This window comes from Rana temporaria, chromosome 2, assembly GCF_905171775.1.
Source record: "Rana temporaria chromosome 2, aRanTem1.1, whole genome shotgun sequence".
Classification (NCBI taxonomy): domain Eukaryota; kingdom Metazoa; phylum Chordata; class Amphibia; order Anura; family Ranidae; genus Rana; species Rana temporaria.
The window spans coordinates 532,385,428-532,404,837 of record NC_053490.1 but is presented as its reverse complement, the minus strand read 5'-3'; the positions used below and the strand labels follow the sequence as shown (position 1 = coordinate 532,404,837).

General features: G+C 48.3%; 1 protein-coding gene across 1 annotated transcript; it reads left to right on the top strand.

The window, feature by feature from the left end:
• Window positions 1-6,391: 6,391 nt before the first annotated feature.
• On the top strand, window positions 6,392-18,240 carry LOC120928057 (leukocyte cysteine proteinase inhibitor 1-like). Its single transcript, XM_040339135.1, has 3 exons — window positions 6,392-6,491; window positions 14,138-14,239; window positions 17,905-18,240. The coding sequence occupies exons 1-3, from the start codon at window positions 6,411-6,413 to the stop codon at window positions 18,094-18,096; spliced, it is 375 nt and encodes a 124-aa protein (XP_040195069.1). The 5' UTR covers window positions 6,392-6,410; the 3' UTR covers window positions 18,097-18,240.
• Window positions 18,241-19,410: the final 1,170 nt, after the last annotated feature.

The following is a 19,410-nucleotide window of genomic DNA, read 5'->3' as shown; positions in this document are numbered from 1 at the left end:
TTCAGCCTGTGGGTCAGCCTGACAGTGGGAGGGGTCATTACACAATTTATTAGATAATAGAAAATGTCACCCGGTGAACCCGCCCCCTTGTGACAACATTGGCTGAGGGAATGCTGGGTCATTGACGTCACAAGGGGTGGTGTCACCGATATTCACTGTTTTTTAGGGACGCTGGCGGCCCCCCGCTCCTGAGTCAGGGCTCATGACGGTGCCTGAGCACAGCAGCGTTAAGGTCCCCTGTCCCTCAAAACTGGGGTAATGCATTGGGCAAGTTAGGCAGCCGCAAGGCCCCTGTGAGTGCGAGGACTTAGGCGACCGCCTAATTAAAGAGCCGCCTCTGAAAATAAGTGTTTATCAATGCAGCATCACCAGTGCCATCAATGCAGCCTGATCAGTTCCCATCTGCAGCCTCAACAATGCCCATCAATGCAGCCTGATCAGTTCCCATCTGCAGCCTCACCAATGCCCATCAATGCAGACTGATCAGTGCCCATCTCCAGCCTCACCATTGCCCATCAATGCAGACTGATCATAGCCTATCTGCAGAGTCACCATTGCCCATCAATGCAGCCTCATCAGTGCCCATCTCCAGCCTCACCATTGTCCATCAATGCAACCTGATTAGTGTCCATCAAAAGCCTCACCATTGCCCATCAATGCAGCCTGATCAGTGCCCAACTACAGCCTCACCATTGCCCATCAATGCAGCCTGATCAGTGCCCAACTACAGCCTCACCATTGCCCATCAATGCAGCCTGATTAGTGCCCATCTGCAAACTCACCATTGCCCATCAATGCAGCCTGATTGGTGTCCATCAATAGCCTCACCATGCCCCATCAATGCAGCCTGATCAGTGCCCATCTGAAGACTCACCATTGCCCATCAATGCAGCCTGATTAGTGCCCATCTGCAAACTCACCATTGCCCATCAATGCAGCCTGATTGGTGTCCATCAATAGCCTCACCATGCCCCATCAATGCAGCCTGATCAGTGCCCATCTGAAGACTCACCATTGCCCATCAATGCAGCCTGATCAATGCCCATCTCCAGCCTCACCATTGCCTATCAATGCAGCCTGATTAGTGCCCATCAATAGCCTCACCATTGCCCATCAATGTAGCCTGATCAGTGCCCATCTGCAAACTCACCATTGCCCATCAATGTAGCCTGATCAGTGCCCATCTGCAGCCTCACCATTGCCCATTAATGCAGCCTGATCAGTGCCCATCTGCAGACTCACCATTGCCCACCAATGCACCTGATCAGTGCCCACCTGCAGCAACACTATTGCCCATCAATGCAGCCTGATCAGCGCCCATCTGCAGCCTCACCATTGCCCATCAATGCAGCCTGATCAATGCCCATCTCCAGCCTCACCATTGCCTATCAATGCAGCCTGATTAGTGCCCATCTGCAGCCTCACCATTGCCCATCAATGCAGCCTGATTAGATAGAACACTGGTCCAATGCCGTTCGAATGTTCTGGTGCGAACCAAACGGGGGGGGGGGTGTTCGGCTCATCCCTTCTCAGCAGCATGGGTCGAGATCTACAGGGTTTTCCCCATGGACTGACTGACAGCAGTATTGTGGAGCCCTGGCCAATCCCAAGATGAGAGCTTGATGGGGCGGGCACCACATAAATACTGCTGGGGCCTGCCATGTGGGGGAGTCGTGTGGTAAGATGGAGTGTTGAGCAAGGAGGGGGCCGCCCTGTTCCTGTGCCACAGTCAGGACTGCCTGCTGGCATTAGACATGCGCACTACCGAAAAATGTGTTTGTTTTCGTTTCATTTGTTTTTTTCATTTTTCGGGTCATCGTTTCCTCTCTAATCTTCAGGTACAGCTAGCATGAGGTGGATAAGCCTGACAGCACCTTAGCAATTGCCCTTTGCAGGCAGGGACTGCAGGCCCCTATGGTGTAGTAAAATAAAACAATTCTCTGATGCTAGCTGTCCTATTTACAGCTACTGATCCCATGAAGCCCTCTTCAGGCTCTGCCAGCCCTCCTGCCTTTTTCCACTGCCCCTTCCACCCAGGGCAGCCATCACAAATTTTGGGGCCCCTTACACAGCTTTAGGCAGGGCCCCTCTGGAGCAGAGAACCGGGGGGGGGGGGGGTGCTGACGAAAAAAAAAAAAAACAAGTGTAATCTCTTCTCTCCTGACGTGAGATAATAAAAATTTAAATAAAAAAATGGGAGGGGGGCCGACCGGGGCTTTAAGGGGCTTCTGCACCCATCTCAGACTGCAAACTCCCAGGGCCGGATTCAGATACCTGAGCGTATCTGTCCGGCCGGCATTACGTATCCTAGATACGTATCTGTCCGGCCGGCGTAACGTATCCTAGATACGTTACGCCGCCGTAACTTTGGGCGCAAGTTCCGTATTCAGAAAGAACTTGCGCCCTAAGTTACGGCGGCGTAACGTATGTGGGCCGGCGTAAGCCCGCCTAATTCAAATGGGGATGTTGGGGGGCGTGTTTTATTTAAATTTGGCTTGACCCCGCGTATTTTACGTTTTTTTTTGAACGGCGCATGCGCCGTTCGTGAAAACATCCCAGTGTGCATGCTCGAAAATCCGCCGCGAAACTTCATTGCTTTCGACGTGAACGTAAATTACGTCCAGCCGTATTCGCGAACGACTTACGCAAATGACGTAAAAATTTCAAAACTCGGCGCGGGGAAACAACGGCCATACTTAACATAGGATACGCCGCACATACCCCTCATATAGCAGGGGTAACTTTACGCCGGAAAAAGCCGAACGCAAACAACGTAAAAAAAAAGCGCCGGGCGGTCGTTCGTTTCTGAAACAACGTAAATAGTAATTTGCGTAAACAAAGGGAAGCGCCACCTAGCGGCCAGTCTGAAAATGCAGCCTAAGATACGACGGTGTAAGACACACCTGTCGGATCTTAGGGATATCTATGCGTAACTGATTCTCTGAATCAGGCGCATAGATACGACCAAGCGCACTTAGAGATACGACAGCGTATCAGGAGATACGCCGTTGTATCTCTTTCTGAATCTGGCCCCCAGTCCTCCTGACTGTGCTTAACTCACCAGCCCTCTTGGCTGTGACCAGTTGTCCTCCCTGGAGTCTCTTAGCAGTGCTCCCTCTCACTGTCCTGACTTTGCTCTCTCTTGTGAATGCGGTCCAGGACCTCTTCATGCGTTCCTGAAGGTAGTCCAGTCTTATACATATTTTTGGTAAAAAAAAGTGCATTAAGGCCCAGATTCTCGAAGGCGTTACGACGGCGCAACACCATTAGCGCCGTCGTAACACCTCATCTGGCCCCGGGTATCTATGCGACTGATTCTTAGAATCAGTTGCGCATAGGTACCCATTAGATCTGACAAGCGTAAGGCTGTTACGCTGTCAGATCTTAAAAGTAATTTTTTTTCCCGCCGCTAGGTGTCGCATCGTCGCTTTTCCCCGTCGTCTATGCAAATGAGGTAAGTACGGCGATTCCCGAAACATACGCGAGGTCAACGCAGCGAATTAACGTCGTTTGCGTAGCGTACCCGACGCGTAAGGTTGCCCCTGCTAATTAGCAGGGGCAACCAATGTTAACTATGGCCGTCGTTCCCGCGTCAAATTGAATCAAAATTACGTCGTTTGCGTAAGACGTCCGTGAATGGCGCTGGACGCCATTTACGTATACATCTAGGCAAATGACGTCGGGGGGACGTCATTTAGCGCAATGCACGTCGGGTAATTTACCCGACGGAGCATGCGCAGTACGCTCGGCGCGGGAGCGCGCCTAATTTAAATGGTGCCCGTCCCATTTGAATTGGGCGGTCTTGCGCCGAGCAATCTAACGATTCACCGCCGCAAGTTTACAGGTAAGTGTTCTGAGAATCAGGATTTAAACCTGTAGACCTGCGGCGGTGAAACGTAGAGCTCATACATTACGCTGCCCAGGAGCAGCGCTAATGTATGAGAATCTGGGCCTAAGTGTATATTGATTGGTTTGCGCAAAAGTTATAGGCCCAGATTCAGAAAGGAGTTACGTCGGCGTATCTCCAGATACGCCGTCGTAACTCCGAATGCGGGCCCTCGCATCTGGGCGCCTGATTCATAGAATCAGATACGCCTCAATGTTGCCTAAATACGAGCGGCGTAAGTCTCCTACGCCGTCGTATCTTAGGGTGCAATATTTACGCTGAACGCCAGGGGCGCTTCCCAAGACTTCCGCGTCGAATATGCAAATTAGGTAGATACGCCGATTCAGAAACGTACGTCCGGCCGGCGCATTTTTTCACGTCGTTTACGTAAGGCTTTTCCCGGCGTAAAGTTACCCCTGCTATATGAGGCGTACGCAATGTTAAGTATGGACGTCGGGCCAGCGTCAAATTTTCCGTCGTTTGCGTTAGTCGTTCGCGAATAGGGCTGTGCGTAAGTTACGTTCACGTCGAAAGCATTGACTATTTGCGGCGTAATTAGGAGCATGCGCACTGGGATAAGGTTCACGGACGGCGTATGCGCCGTTCGTTAAAAACGTCATTTACGTGGGGTCACACTGAATTTACATAAAACACGCCCACTTCTTCCAATTTTGAATTAGGCGGGCTTACGCCGGCCCTTATACGCTACGCCGCCGTAACTTCGGGCGCATATTATTTCTGAATACCAAACTCGCCTCACAAAGTTACGGCGGCGTAGCGTATAGGAGATACGCTACGCCCGCCTAAAGATACACATTTGTATCTGAATCCGGGCCACAGCGTCTACAAAATAGGAGATAGTTTTATGGAAGTTTTTATTAGAAATGGTGGCGATCAGCGATTTTTATTATGACTGTGACAATATGGCGGACACATCGGACCCTTTTGGCGCTATTTTGGGACCATTGTCATTTATACAGCGATCAGTGCTTTAAAAAATGCACCGATTACTGTGTAAATGACACTGGCAGGGAAGGGGGTTAACCACTAGGGGGCAATGAAGAGGTTAAGTGTGTCCAAGGGAGTGATTCTAACTGTGTGGGGGCTGGGGTACATGTGACACGACACTGATCACCGCTCCCGATGAGCATCAGGATGCTTTCTGCATGAAACAGAATAGACTCCTAGAGAGGGATCATCTCCCCCGATGCAAAGCCCTCGGAAGACCTCATCTGGAATATGCAGTTCAGTTTTGGGCACCAGTTTGCAAACAGGGGGGTAGATTCAAAGAGCAATTGCGTCTGCGTAACCATAGTTACGCAGCGCAATTGCTTACCTGCGCCGGCGTTACGAATGCTCCTTATTCAGGAACCTCGTTACGCCGACTGCAGCCTAAGAAATGACTGGCATAAGGCTCCTTATGCCGTCATATCTTAGGCTGCATTCTTACGCAGGCCGCTAGGTGGCGTTCCCGTTGTGGTCAGCGTATAGTATGCAAATTGCATACTAACGCCGATTCACAACCCTACGCGAGCCCTGCGTACGTAGTTTACGTACGTCGGTTTTTGCGTAAGGCTGCCCCTGCTATTAGCAGGGGCAGCCAATGCTACGTATACCCGTCGTTCCCGCGTCGCGAAATTTGAAATTTACGTCGTTTGCGTAAGTGAATCGTGAATAGCGCTGGACGCCATTCACGTTCACTTTGAAGCAAATGACGTCCTTGCGACGTCATTTACCGCAATGCACGTCGGGAAAGTTTCCCGACGGAGCATGCACACTACGCTCGGCGCGGGAACGCGCCTAATTTAAATGATCCATGCCCCCCTACGGGATCATTTAAATTGCGCGCGCTTACGCCGGGCATTTTGCCGGAGCGCCCACGCAATTTACGGAGCTACTGCTCCGTGAATCGAGGGTATCGCAGATAATTTGCGGGGGCGCAGGGCAAAAACGGTGCCCTGCGCCTACGTAAAAACTGCGCAAATCTAACTGAATCTACCCCAGGGTGATCATTTCCAGTATGCATGATAAGCTAGTGCCTCTGAGCTTCCACCCACAGACAGAGCCTCAGGGCCACCCAGAGGTGGTGCGTCCATAAAGGGCGCAGGAGCGCCACCCCCAGTAGCTGCGTTTGATGGGCACAGTGGCTGCTTTTGATAGCACAGTGGCAGCAATTGATGGGTACAGTGGCTGCGTTTCATGGGCACAGTGACTGCAATTGATGTTTTTTTTTTTTTAGTTTGTTTGCGTCCCCCCAAAAATTTTGAGCACCAGCTGCCACTGGTTGGGGGTGAAGAATATAAAAAAATACTTTTCTCAGCACAGACTTTGTTGCAGCAATCACAAGATTTGTACGGAATCATTTCCATCCTCTAGTATCAGTTTTCTCCTGAGAATGGCCCATCGCCTGCAGGGTGTGGTGATTATTGGACACCCCCGCCCTCTCTGTGGAATGGTACAGCCCTCAGGTATATAATCCCAGGTATTCTCTGATTGGGATCAGTCTTTTGAGAACTTTGGAAAGATGAGTGAGGAGAAGGCAGTACTTGGAGGAATGGGGGAGCCCAGGGAACCTACTGAAGAGGATCAATCCATCCTGGACAAGGTAAGTGGTCGGGGATCCAATCCTAAGGACTTGTTATCACTGGGTGTAATGATCGGTGTTGGGATCCTGAGATAACAATTCATCTGTGTGTGTCCTGTGCTCTCCATACAAGTGTGTTGTACTAAAATGTATTTGTGTGTGTGTGATCTGCTTTAGCCTCTCCTGGATCCCTAAAATGGAAACCACAATGGGGGAGATTTATCAAACCTGGAGCAGCTGTGCATTGGCAACCAATTGGCTTTTATCTTCAGCTTGTTGAGTTTTGTCAATGGATGTTAAATGCTGATTGGTTGCCATGCACAACTGCTCCAGATAATGGATGCTCCTGTTTTGATAACTCCCAGGTCCCCCCAAAAAACAGTACCCTTAAATCATTCTTGGGTACAAACAATTTAAAGTTTCTGTTTAATCTAAATATAAAACAGAGTTAACAAATCTGGGGGTTCATCCTGATGTGTGCTGAAGCTGTGTGTAGGTAGCAGTGGCGGTGCGTCCATAGAGGGTTCAGGAGCACCGCCCCCTCTCTCCTGCACTGCCACTGATCAACAATACATAAATTCATGCATTGCATAAATCCATGTTGTTGGTGCCCGCCGCTATTCAGATGGCCGGCCCCCTTGTGAGTGCCGGCCATCTGAATAACGGCAGCTGGTTGGCTGTGGAAGTGTTTATCAGAGCCAGTGGCTCTGATAGGCTTTCCGATTACAGCCTGAGGGCTGTAATCGGCTTCCACATAGTCAACCAGTGGACACACGGGGCGGGGGGGGGTGCGTTCCCTGGTTAACACTGACAGGCGTCTCAGCCAATCAGGTTCACCGGTTCTGGTTACCAGTAACCTGATTGGCCGAAGCAACATCGAGGGACAGTGGAAGGATGGCTGACCCCAGAAAGATAGGTGCTGGGTGGGGTGGCAATCTGGCAGCATATTGAGCAACAGCCGCCACTGGTAGGCAGCATGTTGTGCTATGGGGATGCAGAGCAAAAGCTACATAAACACAGCTGCAGGTGTATGGGTGGCGGGCGGCCCCTGGACACATTTTTGCGTTCAGGGCTGCTCGCCCACACCTGTCGGCTTGGGACTTGCGGCTGTGTTCATACAGAGCAGTGATGGGGAACCTTGGCACCACAGGTGTTTTGGCACTACATTTCCCATGTTGCTCAATTACACTGCAGAGTGCATGAGCATCATGGGAAACGTAGTTCCAAAACATCTGGGGTGCCAACGTTTGTCAGAGTAATGGGCAGACCCAGTGCTGATCCTGACCTCTCTGGGGCCCTAAGCAAAATGACATGTCAAAGTTAAGAAGTGGGGGGGGGGGGGGGTTTAAAGATTAAAGTTCAGAAGCAGGGGGTGGGGGTGTTCTGCTGTTGGAAATTACATCTTACATTAAAGTGAGAAGCGGGGGTGCTGACTTCTTACCTCTTCTCCCATGCAGCCAGCAAGTTGAGAAGCTGGGTAAGGGGTCGAAAATGACTTCTCACCAGGCGGGGCCTCTAGTAATTTGGGGGGCCCTCTGCAGCTTTATGGAGCCCTAAGCGCCTTGTGAGCCTATAGGGCGGATCGGCCCTGGGCAGACCCAACTGTTCATCCACATGGCCAGATTATGTGTAATTGAGCACTAAAAATGTTTTGAGGGGTGTTTATTTGTTTTCCCTGCCAGAAGCTCATGTGTGAGATCAGCATTGGATGAGAAGACCTGGCTTATGATTCCAATTCATCTAAAAGGTGATCAGTAGGGTTGAGGTCAGGACTCCATAGTGGCAGGGCCGGATTAACAATGTGGCTGATGGAGCTGCAGCTCCAGGCCCCTTTCTCAAGATAGGCCCATTTGCCCCAAAAAAAAAAAAAAAAAATTTTTTTTTTTTTAAGATCGAATTTGGGGGGTTGTAGCTCGATGACCAGAGGTCACAGAAACCCCACATTTGGGGGTAGGCATGGGATTAGCTACCCCACAACTGGTTAAACAATGGGACAGCTATCATTTATGGTTCCGGAGATACGGGCCTGCTTGCACAGCCTGTCAGAAGCTACATTCAGAGCGGCCAATATAAATACAAGCTGACACACTACAGCAGACTGATAGGATCACAGTGCTTATAATAATTATTTGTATATTACTCATGGTAATTAACCCCTTGCCACCCAGGCCAATTCTGACACTTCTCTACTACATGTAAAAATCATCATTTGTTTTTTGCTAGAAAATTACTCTATGGTGGTCTTTGCACTTTTTTTATGTTGCAGGGTACAGAGCTGCACGATTCTGGCTAAAATGAGAATTGCAATTTTTTTGCTTAGAAGATAGATCACGATTTTCTCACGATTGTTGCGGCGTAACATCATCTTTCACATTAAAACAAAAAAAAATGGGCTAACTTCACTGTTTTGTTTTTATGGTTTTTATTATTCTTTGAAGTGGGAAAATGCAGTGTGACATAACATATTGCAGCAATTGCCATTGTATTCCCTAGAGTCTCTGCTAAAATATATATAATGTTTGGCAGTTCCAAGTAATTTTCTAGCAAATAATATTGCTTTCTAACTTAAGAAACAAGTGTTGGACTTTAAGTAGTTAAATTTAGTTACAATGTTAGTTAGTTACAATGTTAGTTAGTTACAATGTTTCATTTTGTTTACAAACTTCGCAGACTGCCCAGATTTGTTCTTTACACACAGAAGTGTATCCCTTTGATCTAAGAAGGAAGTGTCGGTTACAATGTTTCCTGTTAAAAACTTGGCAGACTGCCCGGATATTTTCTTTGACAGCTGAAAGTCTCTCCACTTGTTAGGGTGCATTCACACCACGATTTTGTCATCCTTTTTTTACTCACGATTTTTGCTTTTAAATCGTCCAAATCTGTATGGCAAAACGGATCCATTCACTGCCATTCATTAATTTAGGTCCCCAAGTGCATCTGATTTGATCCGCATACGATTTGATACGATTTAAAATCGTATCAAAAAACGTGTCTGCCCACGATTTTTGGTCCGGATTTGAAATCGTATTACAATCGTGTCCTTTTTTTTTTTTTTTTTTTTTTTTTTTTTTTTATATTGTGGTCAATCTGAATCGTACTAAATCGGATGACTGTGCGATAAATCGTACCCGATTTGTTATGGAGGTCCCCGCAAATTCAATAACCAGACCCTTTAGGTCTGGTATGGATATTCGGGGGAACCCCGCCGTCAATTTAAAACAAAAATGACGTGCGGTTCCCCCTAAATATCCATAACCAGACCCATTATCCGAGCACGTTGACCTGGCCGGCCGCAGAAAAGAGGGGGGGACAGAGTGCGGCCCCCCTCTCTCCTGAACCGCACCAGGCCACATGCCCTCAACATGGGGAGGATGTCCCCATGTTGATGGGGACAAGGGTCTCATCCCCACAACCCTTGCCCGGTGGTTGTGGGGGTATGCGTGCGGGAGGTTTATCAGAATCTGGAAGACCCCTTTAACAAAGGGGACCCCCAGATCCTGACCCCCCCTGTGTGAAATGGTAATGGGGTACACTGTACCTCTACCATTTCACGAAGAAAGTGTAAAGTATTGTAAAAAAACACACTGACACCAAAGAATAAAGTCCTTTATTAAAAAAAAAAAAAAAAAAACATCCAGCGGTGAGAAATCCACTCGTTCCCGGCTTCCTGCTTTGTCCTGATCCAGCGACGGGTGCGGGTGATCTCCGGCGATGAGAAGATCCAGCGTCGGGTGATCTCCGCTCCGGCGATGTGAAGATCCATCCATCCGGCACAGCAGCATCCCGGACCTCCTCTCACCGCTGGGCACAGCCCAGCGAATGAGCGGCTGAAGCTGTGACATTTCTTATATAGAGGAGGCAGAGCCACCCGTCACGTGACCCTGCCCCCTCTGACGTACCCTCTGCTACGTCACTGGGTAAGACCAAGAAGAGGAAAGACCTTTCCTCTTCTCTGGCTTACCCAGTGACGTAGCAGAGGTACGTCAGAGGGGGCAGGGTCACGTGACGGGTGGCTCTGCCTCCTCTATATAAGAAATGTCACAGCTTCAGCCGCTCATTCGCTGGGCTGTGCCCAGCGGTGAGAGGAGGTCCGGGATGCTGCTGCGCCGGATGGATGGATCTTCACATCGCCGGAGCGGAGATCACCCGACGCTGGATCTTCTCATCGTGGGAGATCACCCGCACCCGTCGCTGGATCAGGACAACGCAGGAAGCCGGGAACGAGTGGATTTGTCACCGCTGGATGTTTTTTTTTTTTTTTTTTTTTAATAAAGGACTTTATTCTTTGGTGTCAGTGTGTTTTTTTACAATACTTTACACTTTCTTCGTGAAATGGTAGAGGTACAGTGTACCCCATTACCATTTCACACAGGGGGGGGGTCAGGATCTGGGGGTCCCCTTTGTTAAAGGGGTCTTCCAGATTCTGATAAACCTCCCGCCCGCATACCCCCACAACCACCGGGCAAGGGTTGTGGGGATGAGACCCTTGTCCCCATCAACATGGGGACATCCTCCCCATGTTGAGGGCATGTGGCCTGGTGCGGTTCAGGAGAGAGGGGGGGCCGCACTCTGTCCCCCCTCTTTTCTGCGGCCGGCCAGGTCAACGTGCTCGGATAACGGGTCTGGTTATGGATATTTAGGGGGGACCGCACGTCATTTTTGTTTTAAATTGACGGCGGGGTTCCCCTGAATATCCATACCAGACCTGAAGGGTCTGGTTATGGATATTTAGGGGGAACCGCACTTCATTTTTGTTTTAAATTGACGGCGGGGTTCCCCTGAATATCCATAACTTCAAAAATCTTCTTTTTCCCAGACATTATTTAAAATCAGGATCCGATTTTTTTTTTTTTAGTGACAATTTTGACATACGATTACATACGATTTTGTCACATACGATTCCATCCGATTTAACGGTCCGTTTATCGGATGGTAAAATCGTGGTGTGAACCTAGCCTAATATGAAAGAATCAGCAAACTCTGCATTGAAGATCGTCAGGGGGGTTGAATCGAGATCACGATTTTTTTAACGATTAATTGTGCAGCTCTAGCACGGTATTTGCGCAGCAATTTTTCAAACATGTTTTTTTTGGAAAAAAATGTTTCATTCATTAAAAAACAGTTGGTTAGTTAAGTTAGCACATTTTTTTTTTTTTTTTTTTTTTTTTGGTATCCTAAGCGATGCTTTACATTTTTTTAGGTTACATGTTTAGAGTTACAAAGGAGGTCTAGTACTAGAATTATTGTTCTCGCTCTAATGATCGTGGCGTATGTAACCTGTGTGTATCTGGCTCTGATACTACCAGTGCCTACCCAGCCACTGACTAGTATCTCTCCCCAGCCTGTCCCCACACACCCTCTCACCTGCTGACCTGTGGATGGGGGAATCACTCCTGCAGTGTTATGTTCTGCCAGTGCATACAATGATCAGTGTTGCTAACTTTAGCTGGCAGCACTGATTGTTTTAAGAAAAAAAAAACAGGCTGGTTGTACTCAAGTTGATTAATAGATTGACTTGTGTAAAACCAGCTAGCCCATACATAGTTTGACTATGGCTGGTCTCTGCATAATTGGCGTAATTTCAATCCATGTATGACCCGCTTAACCACTACTCGGTCCCTAAATATCCTTCCACTCCTGTACATAGTGCTCACTGTCATACTCTCCACACTCCTCTCCTGTACATAGTGCCCACTGTCATACTCTCCACACTTCTCTCCTATACATAGCGCCCACTGTCATACCCTTCACACTCCTCTCCTGTACATAGTGCCTGCTGTCATACACTTCTCTCCTGTACTTAGTGCCCACTGTCGCACCCTTCACACTCCTCTCCTGTACATACTGCTCACTGTCATACCCTCCACACTCCTCTCCTATACATAGTGCCCACTGTCATACCCTCCACACTCCTCTCCTATACATAGTGTTCACTGTCATACCCTCCACACTCCTCTCCTATACATAGAGCCCACTATATACCGTCTACATTCCTCTCCTGTACATACTGCCCACTGTCATACCCTCCACACTTCTCTCTGGTACGTACTACCCTCTGTCATACCCCCTCACTCTTCCTGTACATACTGCCCATTGTCATACCCTTCACACTCCTCTCCTGTACATAGTGCTTTTTTCCGTACCCTTTGTACTCCTCTCCTGTACATAGTGCCCACTGTTAGACCCTCCACATTCCTCTCCCTCACCTGCACATACTTCCCACTTATATACCGTCCATACTCCTCCCCTATTTCGCTTACCCACCAAAACAGTTCTTTAAAATTATACTGAATATCCTCAATGTTACCAGCTCTAGAATGGACACACTTTTGTTAGTTCAACTAAAGGAAATATCAGTTCTCATATTTGTTCTGCCCCATTATTAGTACTTGTTTAATTTTGTGATTACTACTGTGATGTATAGAGGAACATAGGGGATCTCAGCTACTCTAAATATAGCACTTATATAAAAAAGTGGCCCTGAAAATATTTTTTAAATGTTGGCAACTGTGCACTTAGGCACTGCCCAAGGGCCACCGTCCACCGGGTCAGTAGGGGGCCCCATGAGAGGCTCCTGTGATAATAAAGCGGTAGTAAACTTTCCTGACATTACTACTTTTTAGAGGCCCTGGGGTAGGTTATGCCACAACGTACAAGTATGCACAGCATATTAGCACATTAGTGTACACTTACATTTTCAGACTGAGCCCTCCAGTGCTGCGATGAATCAGGCGGGGCCTGGACACTTCCATCTTCACCCGGTCTTCCTTCTGGGTTCTGTGCCTTTGGTCACTTGCCTTGGCCGGGCTGCATTCATGTCATTCCCACGCATTTATTTATTTATTACACCCCATTCACACCTCCGCGACAAAACGCCGGCCGCTCGTGCCGCTGGAGGGGAGAATTCCCATTGCTGTCTATGAGATGGTTCACATCTCATAGACGCCGTACACCTGCGGCATGAAAAAAAGTCCCGGACCCTTTTTTCAGGCGGCATTGGCGTTCGGCCATACAAAGCAATAGGAAGGATTTGTAAAAAAAAAGTTACACTATTCGTGGCAAAATACGCCACGTACGCGGCGTTACTTGTCGCGGAGGTGTGAATGCAGCCTAAAAGGCCCCACCAAAATCCTCAGAACCAGGCCCATGATGTTCTTAATCTGGCCCTGCATAGTGGGCACTTTAGTTCTTCCGCACCAAATGCCTCAAACCATGTCTATGGATGGTGATCAGTAGGGTTGAGTCTCTGCACAGATCCCAAGTTCACTGGCATCACTAAAGGCCACTGGTGGGCACTTAATTGTAATTTGTGCCCTGATTGCGTCCCTAGATGTTCTGACAATTACCGGCATCTGTGTTTACATGTGACCGGCCGTGAATGGACACAGCTGATCGCATGGTAAAAGCCGTGGCTTTTTACAGAGATCGGGGTCGCGCCGAGTCCTAGCAACATGGCACAGCTGTGCACGATCGGTCGTTCTGGGAGGCCGTCCTATGACGTCCACCCAGCTGTCTGACAGTGGGTGGCCGGCAAGTGGTTAAAGTGGACCATCCCCCTACTCTAAAAGAGCCTCCTACAGCTTTGCATGTTGACATAAAATTCTCTTGCATTCATTTAAACTTTTTTTATTTTTTATTTGACTTTTTTTTTTTGTTTTTTTTTTCAGGTGAAGGAACAGTATGAGAAGCAGTCCGGGACTAACCCCGGGAAATTTAAGGCAATCCTCGTCGGTACTCAGGTTGTTGCCGGAACAAATTACTTTTTCAAGGTAATGCTTTGGGTTTTATGCAACATTGTCAGGTTAAAGCCTCATACACACGATCGGACTTCCATCGGACAAATCCATGGATTTTTGTCCGAAGGGCATTGGCCGTGAACTTGTTCTGCATACACACGGCAGAACTTTCAGCCAACATTCACAAAACTTTTTAATTTTTCTGCTCTTTAGCGCCACTTTTTGGGCAACTTCTGCTAATGTTGTCTGATGGTTAGCATTGGTTTGGATTTTAGCCTGGACTTGTGTACACACGATGGGATGATCCAACGGAAAACACTTTTGTTGTCGGACAATTTGACAGCATGACCATCCAACATTTGTTGTTGGAAATTCCAACAATTGTCTGGAGCATACAGATCCGACAAAACATGTCAAACGGACAATTGTCGGAATATCCAATCATGTGTACGGGCCTTTAGGCTCAATGCTCTGTCACACTATTATACATTTATATAGCTCTGACAAATACCGCAGTGCTGTACAGAGAACACTGAACCAGTCACATCAGTCTCTGTACCAGAGCAGCTGTCCACCTACTACACTTCTATCACTAATGTAAAGAAAATGTCTATCCATTCTTACCCTTGGGTAGGGATGAGCCGAACACCCCCCTGTTCGGTTCGCACCAGAACCTGCAAACACACCAAACGTTTCTGTGAACTTTAGAACTCTAAAGTCTATGGGACTCGACCGTTTGAAATCTAAAGTGCTAACTTTAAAGGTTAATATGCAAGTTATTGTCCTAAAGTGTTTGGGGACCCGGGTCCTTCCCCAGGGGACATGTATCACTGCAAAAAAGTTTTAAAAACTGCAGTTTTTTCAGGAGCAGTGAATTTAATGGTCAAAGTGAAACAATAAAAGTGAAATATTCCTTTAAATTTCATACCTGGGGGTGTAAAGTATGCCTGTGAAGTAGCGCATGTTTCCCGTACTTGGAACAGTCTCTGCACAAAGTGTCATTTCTGAAAGTCATTTAAAACTCACTTGCGGCTATAATGAATTGTCGGCTCCCAGCAATTCAGAGAATTTATTCATAAAAAAAAAAGTGCGGGGTCCCCCCAAATTCAATTACCAGGTCTGGTATGGATATTAAGGGGAACCCCGCCATCAATTAAAAAAAAATGGTGTGAAGTTCCCCCAAAAATCCACACCAGACCCCTTATCCGAGCATGTAACCTGGCCGGCCGCAGAAAGGGGGGGGGGGAAGAGGACAGAGCGGCCCCCCTCTTGAACTGTACCAGGCCACATGCCCTTAACATGGGGACAAGGGCCTCATCCCCACAACCCTTGCCCAGTGGTTGTGGTCTGTGGGCGGGGGGCTTATCAGAATATGGAAGACAAAGGGGACCCCAGTGCCTGGCCCCCCTATGTGAATTGGTAATGGGGTACATTGTACCCCTACCATTTCACAAAGGAAGTGTAAATGGTTGTAAAAAAAACACACACCGTGGAAAAGTCCTTTATTAAAAGAAGGGGGGGGAAATTCAGCGGTGGTAATCCACTCTCAGTCCGGCTCCCCGCTCCAACATTGTCGGTATCCAGCGACGGGTGATCTCCTCCTCCTCCTCCTCTCCAGCGATGAGAAGATTGTCCGGGATGCAGAGCGCATCATCGCCGGCCGCTTGTCATTTAAACTGGACTCGCGGCTATAATGAATTGTTGGCTCCCGGCAATTCGGAGAATTCATTCATAAAAATGAAGAAAAAAAAGCGTGGGGGTCCCCCCAAATTCAATTACCAATTACACTAGACCCCTTATCCGAGCACGTTAACCTGGCCGACCGCAGAAAAGAGGGGGGGGGGACAGAGTGGCCCCCCTCCTGAACTGTACCAGGCCACAGGTGCCAATCAGGTGCTCGGGTCTGTTACCTGTCACCTGATTGGCTGAAACGCAGGCGCTGTGATTGGACGCTGCCTCAAGCATCCAATCATAGAGGGCGGGAGAAGAGGTCAATGTGCATGGAGGACATGGCACCACGAGAAGAGGTAAGTGGCAGCAGTCGCTTGGCAAAGTGGCTGTCTTTTGCGCACTCCCCAAAAAGAGCACCAGCTGCTACTCCTGTCACGTCAGTCTCTGTACCAGAAGAGCTTGCAGTCGAGGCTAGTGCATGATTCACCAAGCACTTACCTCGAAAATTGAACCGTCTCGTAACTCCCCTGGCGGAATTCAAATTCCGCAGCTAGGGGGAGTGTACAATTTAAATCAGGCACGTTCCCGCGCCGATTTAACTGCGCATGCGTCGCCGGCAAAATTTGCCAGTGCGCGGCGGCTATGTAAATATCCGGCCATCCGTATTCCCGATCGACTTACACAAACAACGTAAAAATTTGAATCTCGGCGCGGGAACGACGGCCATACTTAACATTAGCTACCCCTCATATAGCAGGGGTAACTATCCGCCGTAAAAAGCCGAACGCAAATGACGTAAAAAAAAAAAGCGGCGGGCGCTCGGTCTTGAATCGGCGGTTCTCATCATTTGCATATCCGACGCGTAGAAAACTGCGACAACACCTAGCGGTAGATTGCAGCCTAAGATCCGACTGGTGTAAGTCACTTACACCAGTCGGATCTAAGGGAGATCTATGCGGAACTGATTCTTATGAATCAGTTGCATAGATCCGACCGTCGGATCTCAGAGATCCGCCGGCGGATCACCTTGATTAATCTGGCCCCAAGTGTCTAGACATCCAATATATTTTCAATGCTTTATTCCAAGGCCCAACACGGCCAACATGGCACACAATAGAGAAAGGCCGAGCAAGAAGAGAACTTTAGTATCAGGCCCTGGATATGAAAAAAAGCAAGTCTGCTCTCGGCAACAACTTAACTCAGCTCGTCGCCACCCCAGATCAGGGTGGGTAAAGTGCCCCCGGACAGGCGGTTATCTCAGGCCTGGCAGCCGGAGCACCACTTACAGATCACTGGGAGGAAATGGACCTCTGCCACAGGCCTAGTAATTTGAGGTAATGAAGATCAGATTGAGTAAATCCTCCCAGTCAGTTCAGATAGTGTCACCACTGACGGCTTGAGCATACCTGTCATGCAGTGTGGTGACTGGATCCCCGATGGGTCATCTAGGCTTCCCGGACAACCTATCTCTCTAGGTTCTCCCCGAGCCAATTCCCCCACCGTACAGCTCCCGGCTTAGGATCCTTTCAGCAGAAGATTTGGACCCAGCAGGTCCCTGGGGCCCCTCTCAAAGCTAGGATGAAGCTGCGCACATGGCGAGACCTCGGCCAAGCAGGCTACGGTGGCGGGGCCCATGAATGCGTGTACCCTGAAGGTGGGATACCGCACCTGGAACTTGGGGGCCCCACACAGAACTACTAAATGGCGGTTGCCACAGATATACCCCCTCCCAGCATGCCCAACGAGGGAAACTCTCCTCTGATTGGCGGGTCTGTCAGAGTCCCTCTAGCGCTAACTGTCACCCAGGGGTGGTAATGCACCCCTGAAGCGCAGTCTGACCCACAGGACAACTCTGAAATTACAACAGCCTAATTTTCATAAATTGTGAATGGAAGTAAACCAACCCTCCCATTCTTACTAACTTTTAGTGTAACACCCATACTGGAAGTAAGGGGGTGCTACAATTATTTTGGTGAAAATGCACAATTAAAGGTGGATTTTTTTTTTTTTTCTTTTCTGTTTTTCAGGTGGACATCGGAGAGGACACTTATATCCACGTTCGGGTCTTCGTACCTCTGCCTGCTTCAGATGAGGGACCCACTTTGGAGTCTTTCCAGGCGGATAAGACAAAGGATGATAAACTGGAGCTTTTCAAAGCTAAAGATGAGGAACAAGCAGCGGTCACATGTTCCAAAACACCACAACCCGTCCTTCTTTAAAGGACCAGCAACAAGGGGTTAAAGAACCTGAAAGTATATAATGTGACCGTCCAGAAAAGCACTTGGCTGAGAACACACCACATTTTTGTGGACTGATCTGTCCTGACTTTAAGCCTGAACACTAATTTGTGTATATAACATTGCTAATATGTATCTATTTGTAATGTACTGTGCAGTGTTATGTTGCTCATTGTAATGTGAAATGCAATAAAACATATTTTTGAAGAGTTTTGTTGCCTGAATTCGCAAATGAATCTAAAGCCACATTGTGCATCAAAGCATTTCTAAATGTTCAAATCTTAACTCATCTGAGCTATTCTTCTTCCCCCCCCCCCACTTTACATAATTTAAAGACCGAGCCTTTTTCAGATGTGGTGTTTACAAGTTAAAACAAATACTCAAATTACTTGAAACCCCCTCAACATAATTTTTTTATATATATGGAAAAATACACTTTTTTTTAATAATAAAAAAAAATTATCTTACACTTTGTGTAAAAAGAGAAATTGGGTCACTTTTATTCCTATTACACAGAATGTAAACATCCCTTGTAATAGAAAAAAGCATGACAGGTCCTCTTAAAGCGGAAGTGCCATGGGAAAATAATATTAAAAGCCAGCAGCTACAAATACTGCAGCTGCTGACTGTTAATATAGGACACTTACCTGTCCTGGAATCCAGCGCCGATCGCAGCAGAGGATGAGCGATCGCTCGTCTCTGCTGCTCCCCCCCCCTGCTGAGGGAACCAGGAAGTGAAGTGCTGCGGCTTCACTGCCCGGTTCTCTACGGCGCATGCGCGAGTCGCGCCCGCCGATTGGCTCCCGCTGTGTGCTGGGAGCCGAGTGTTCCCAGCACACAACGGGGGGGGGGGGCGACGGGATGTGAAGGAATGCCCGTCTTTTGCCTGTGAATGCCGGGCCGGAAGTGGGTGCAAATGCCTGTCTTTAGACAGGTAACTGCACCCCCCTCCCCCCTGAAATGTGACACCGGAGGGGGGGAGGGTTCCGATCAGCGGGACTCCACTTTAGGGTGGAGAACCGCTTTAAATATGAGATCTGGGGGTCAAAAAGATCTTGCATCTCATATTTACACTTAAATGCAGTAAAATTGTCATTAAAAAAAAAAATGACAAGTCCCTTAAAGGGGGTTGTAAAGGTAGCCATTTTGGGGGGGACTGTACCTTTTTACACCCCCCCCTTTAAGGGTGAAAGTGAATTTTGACATCACTTCAGCCCTGCTGTGGGGGGCCATCCAAGCAACAAGAAGGACCCAATCACCGGCTCTGGGGAGCCTCCAATAACGGTGATCTCTCTG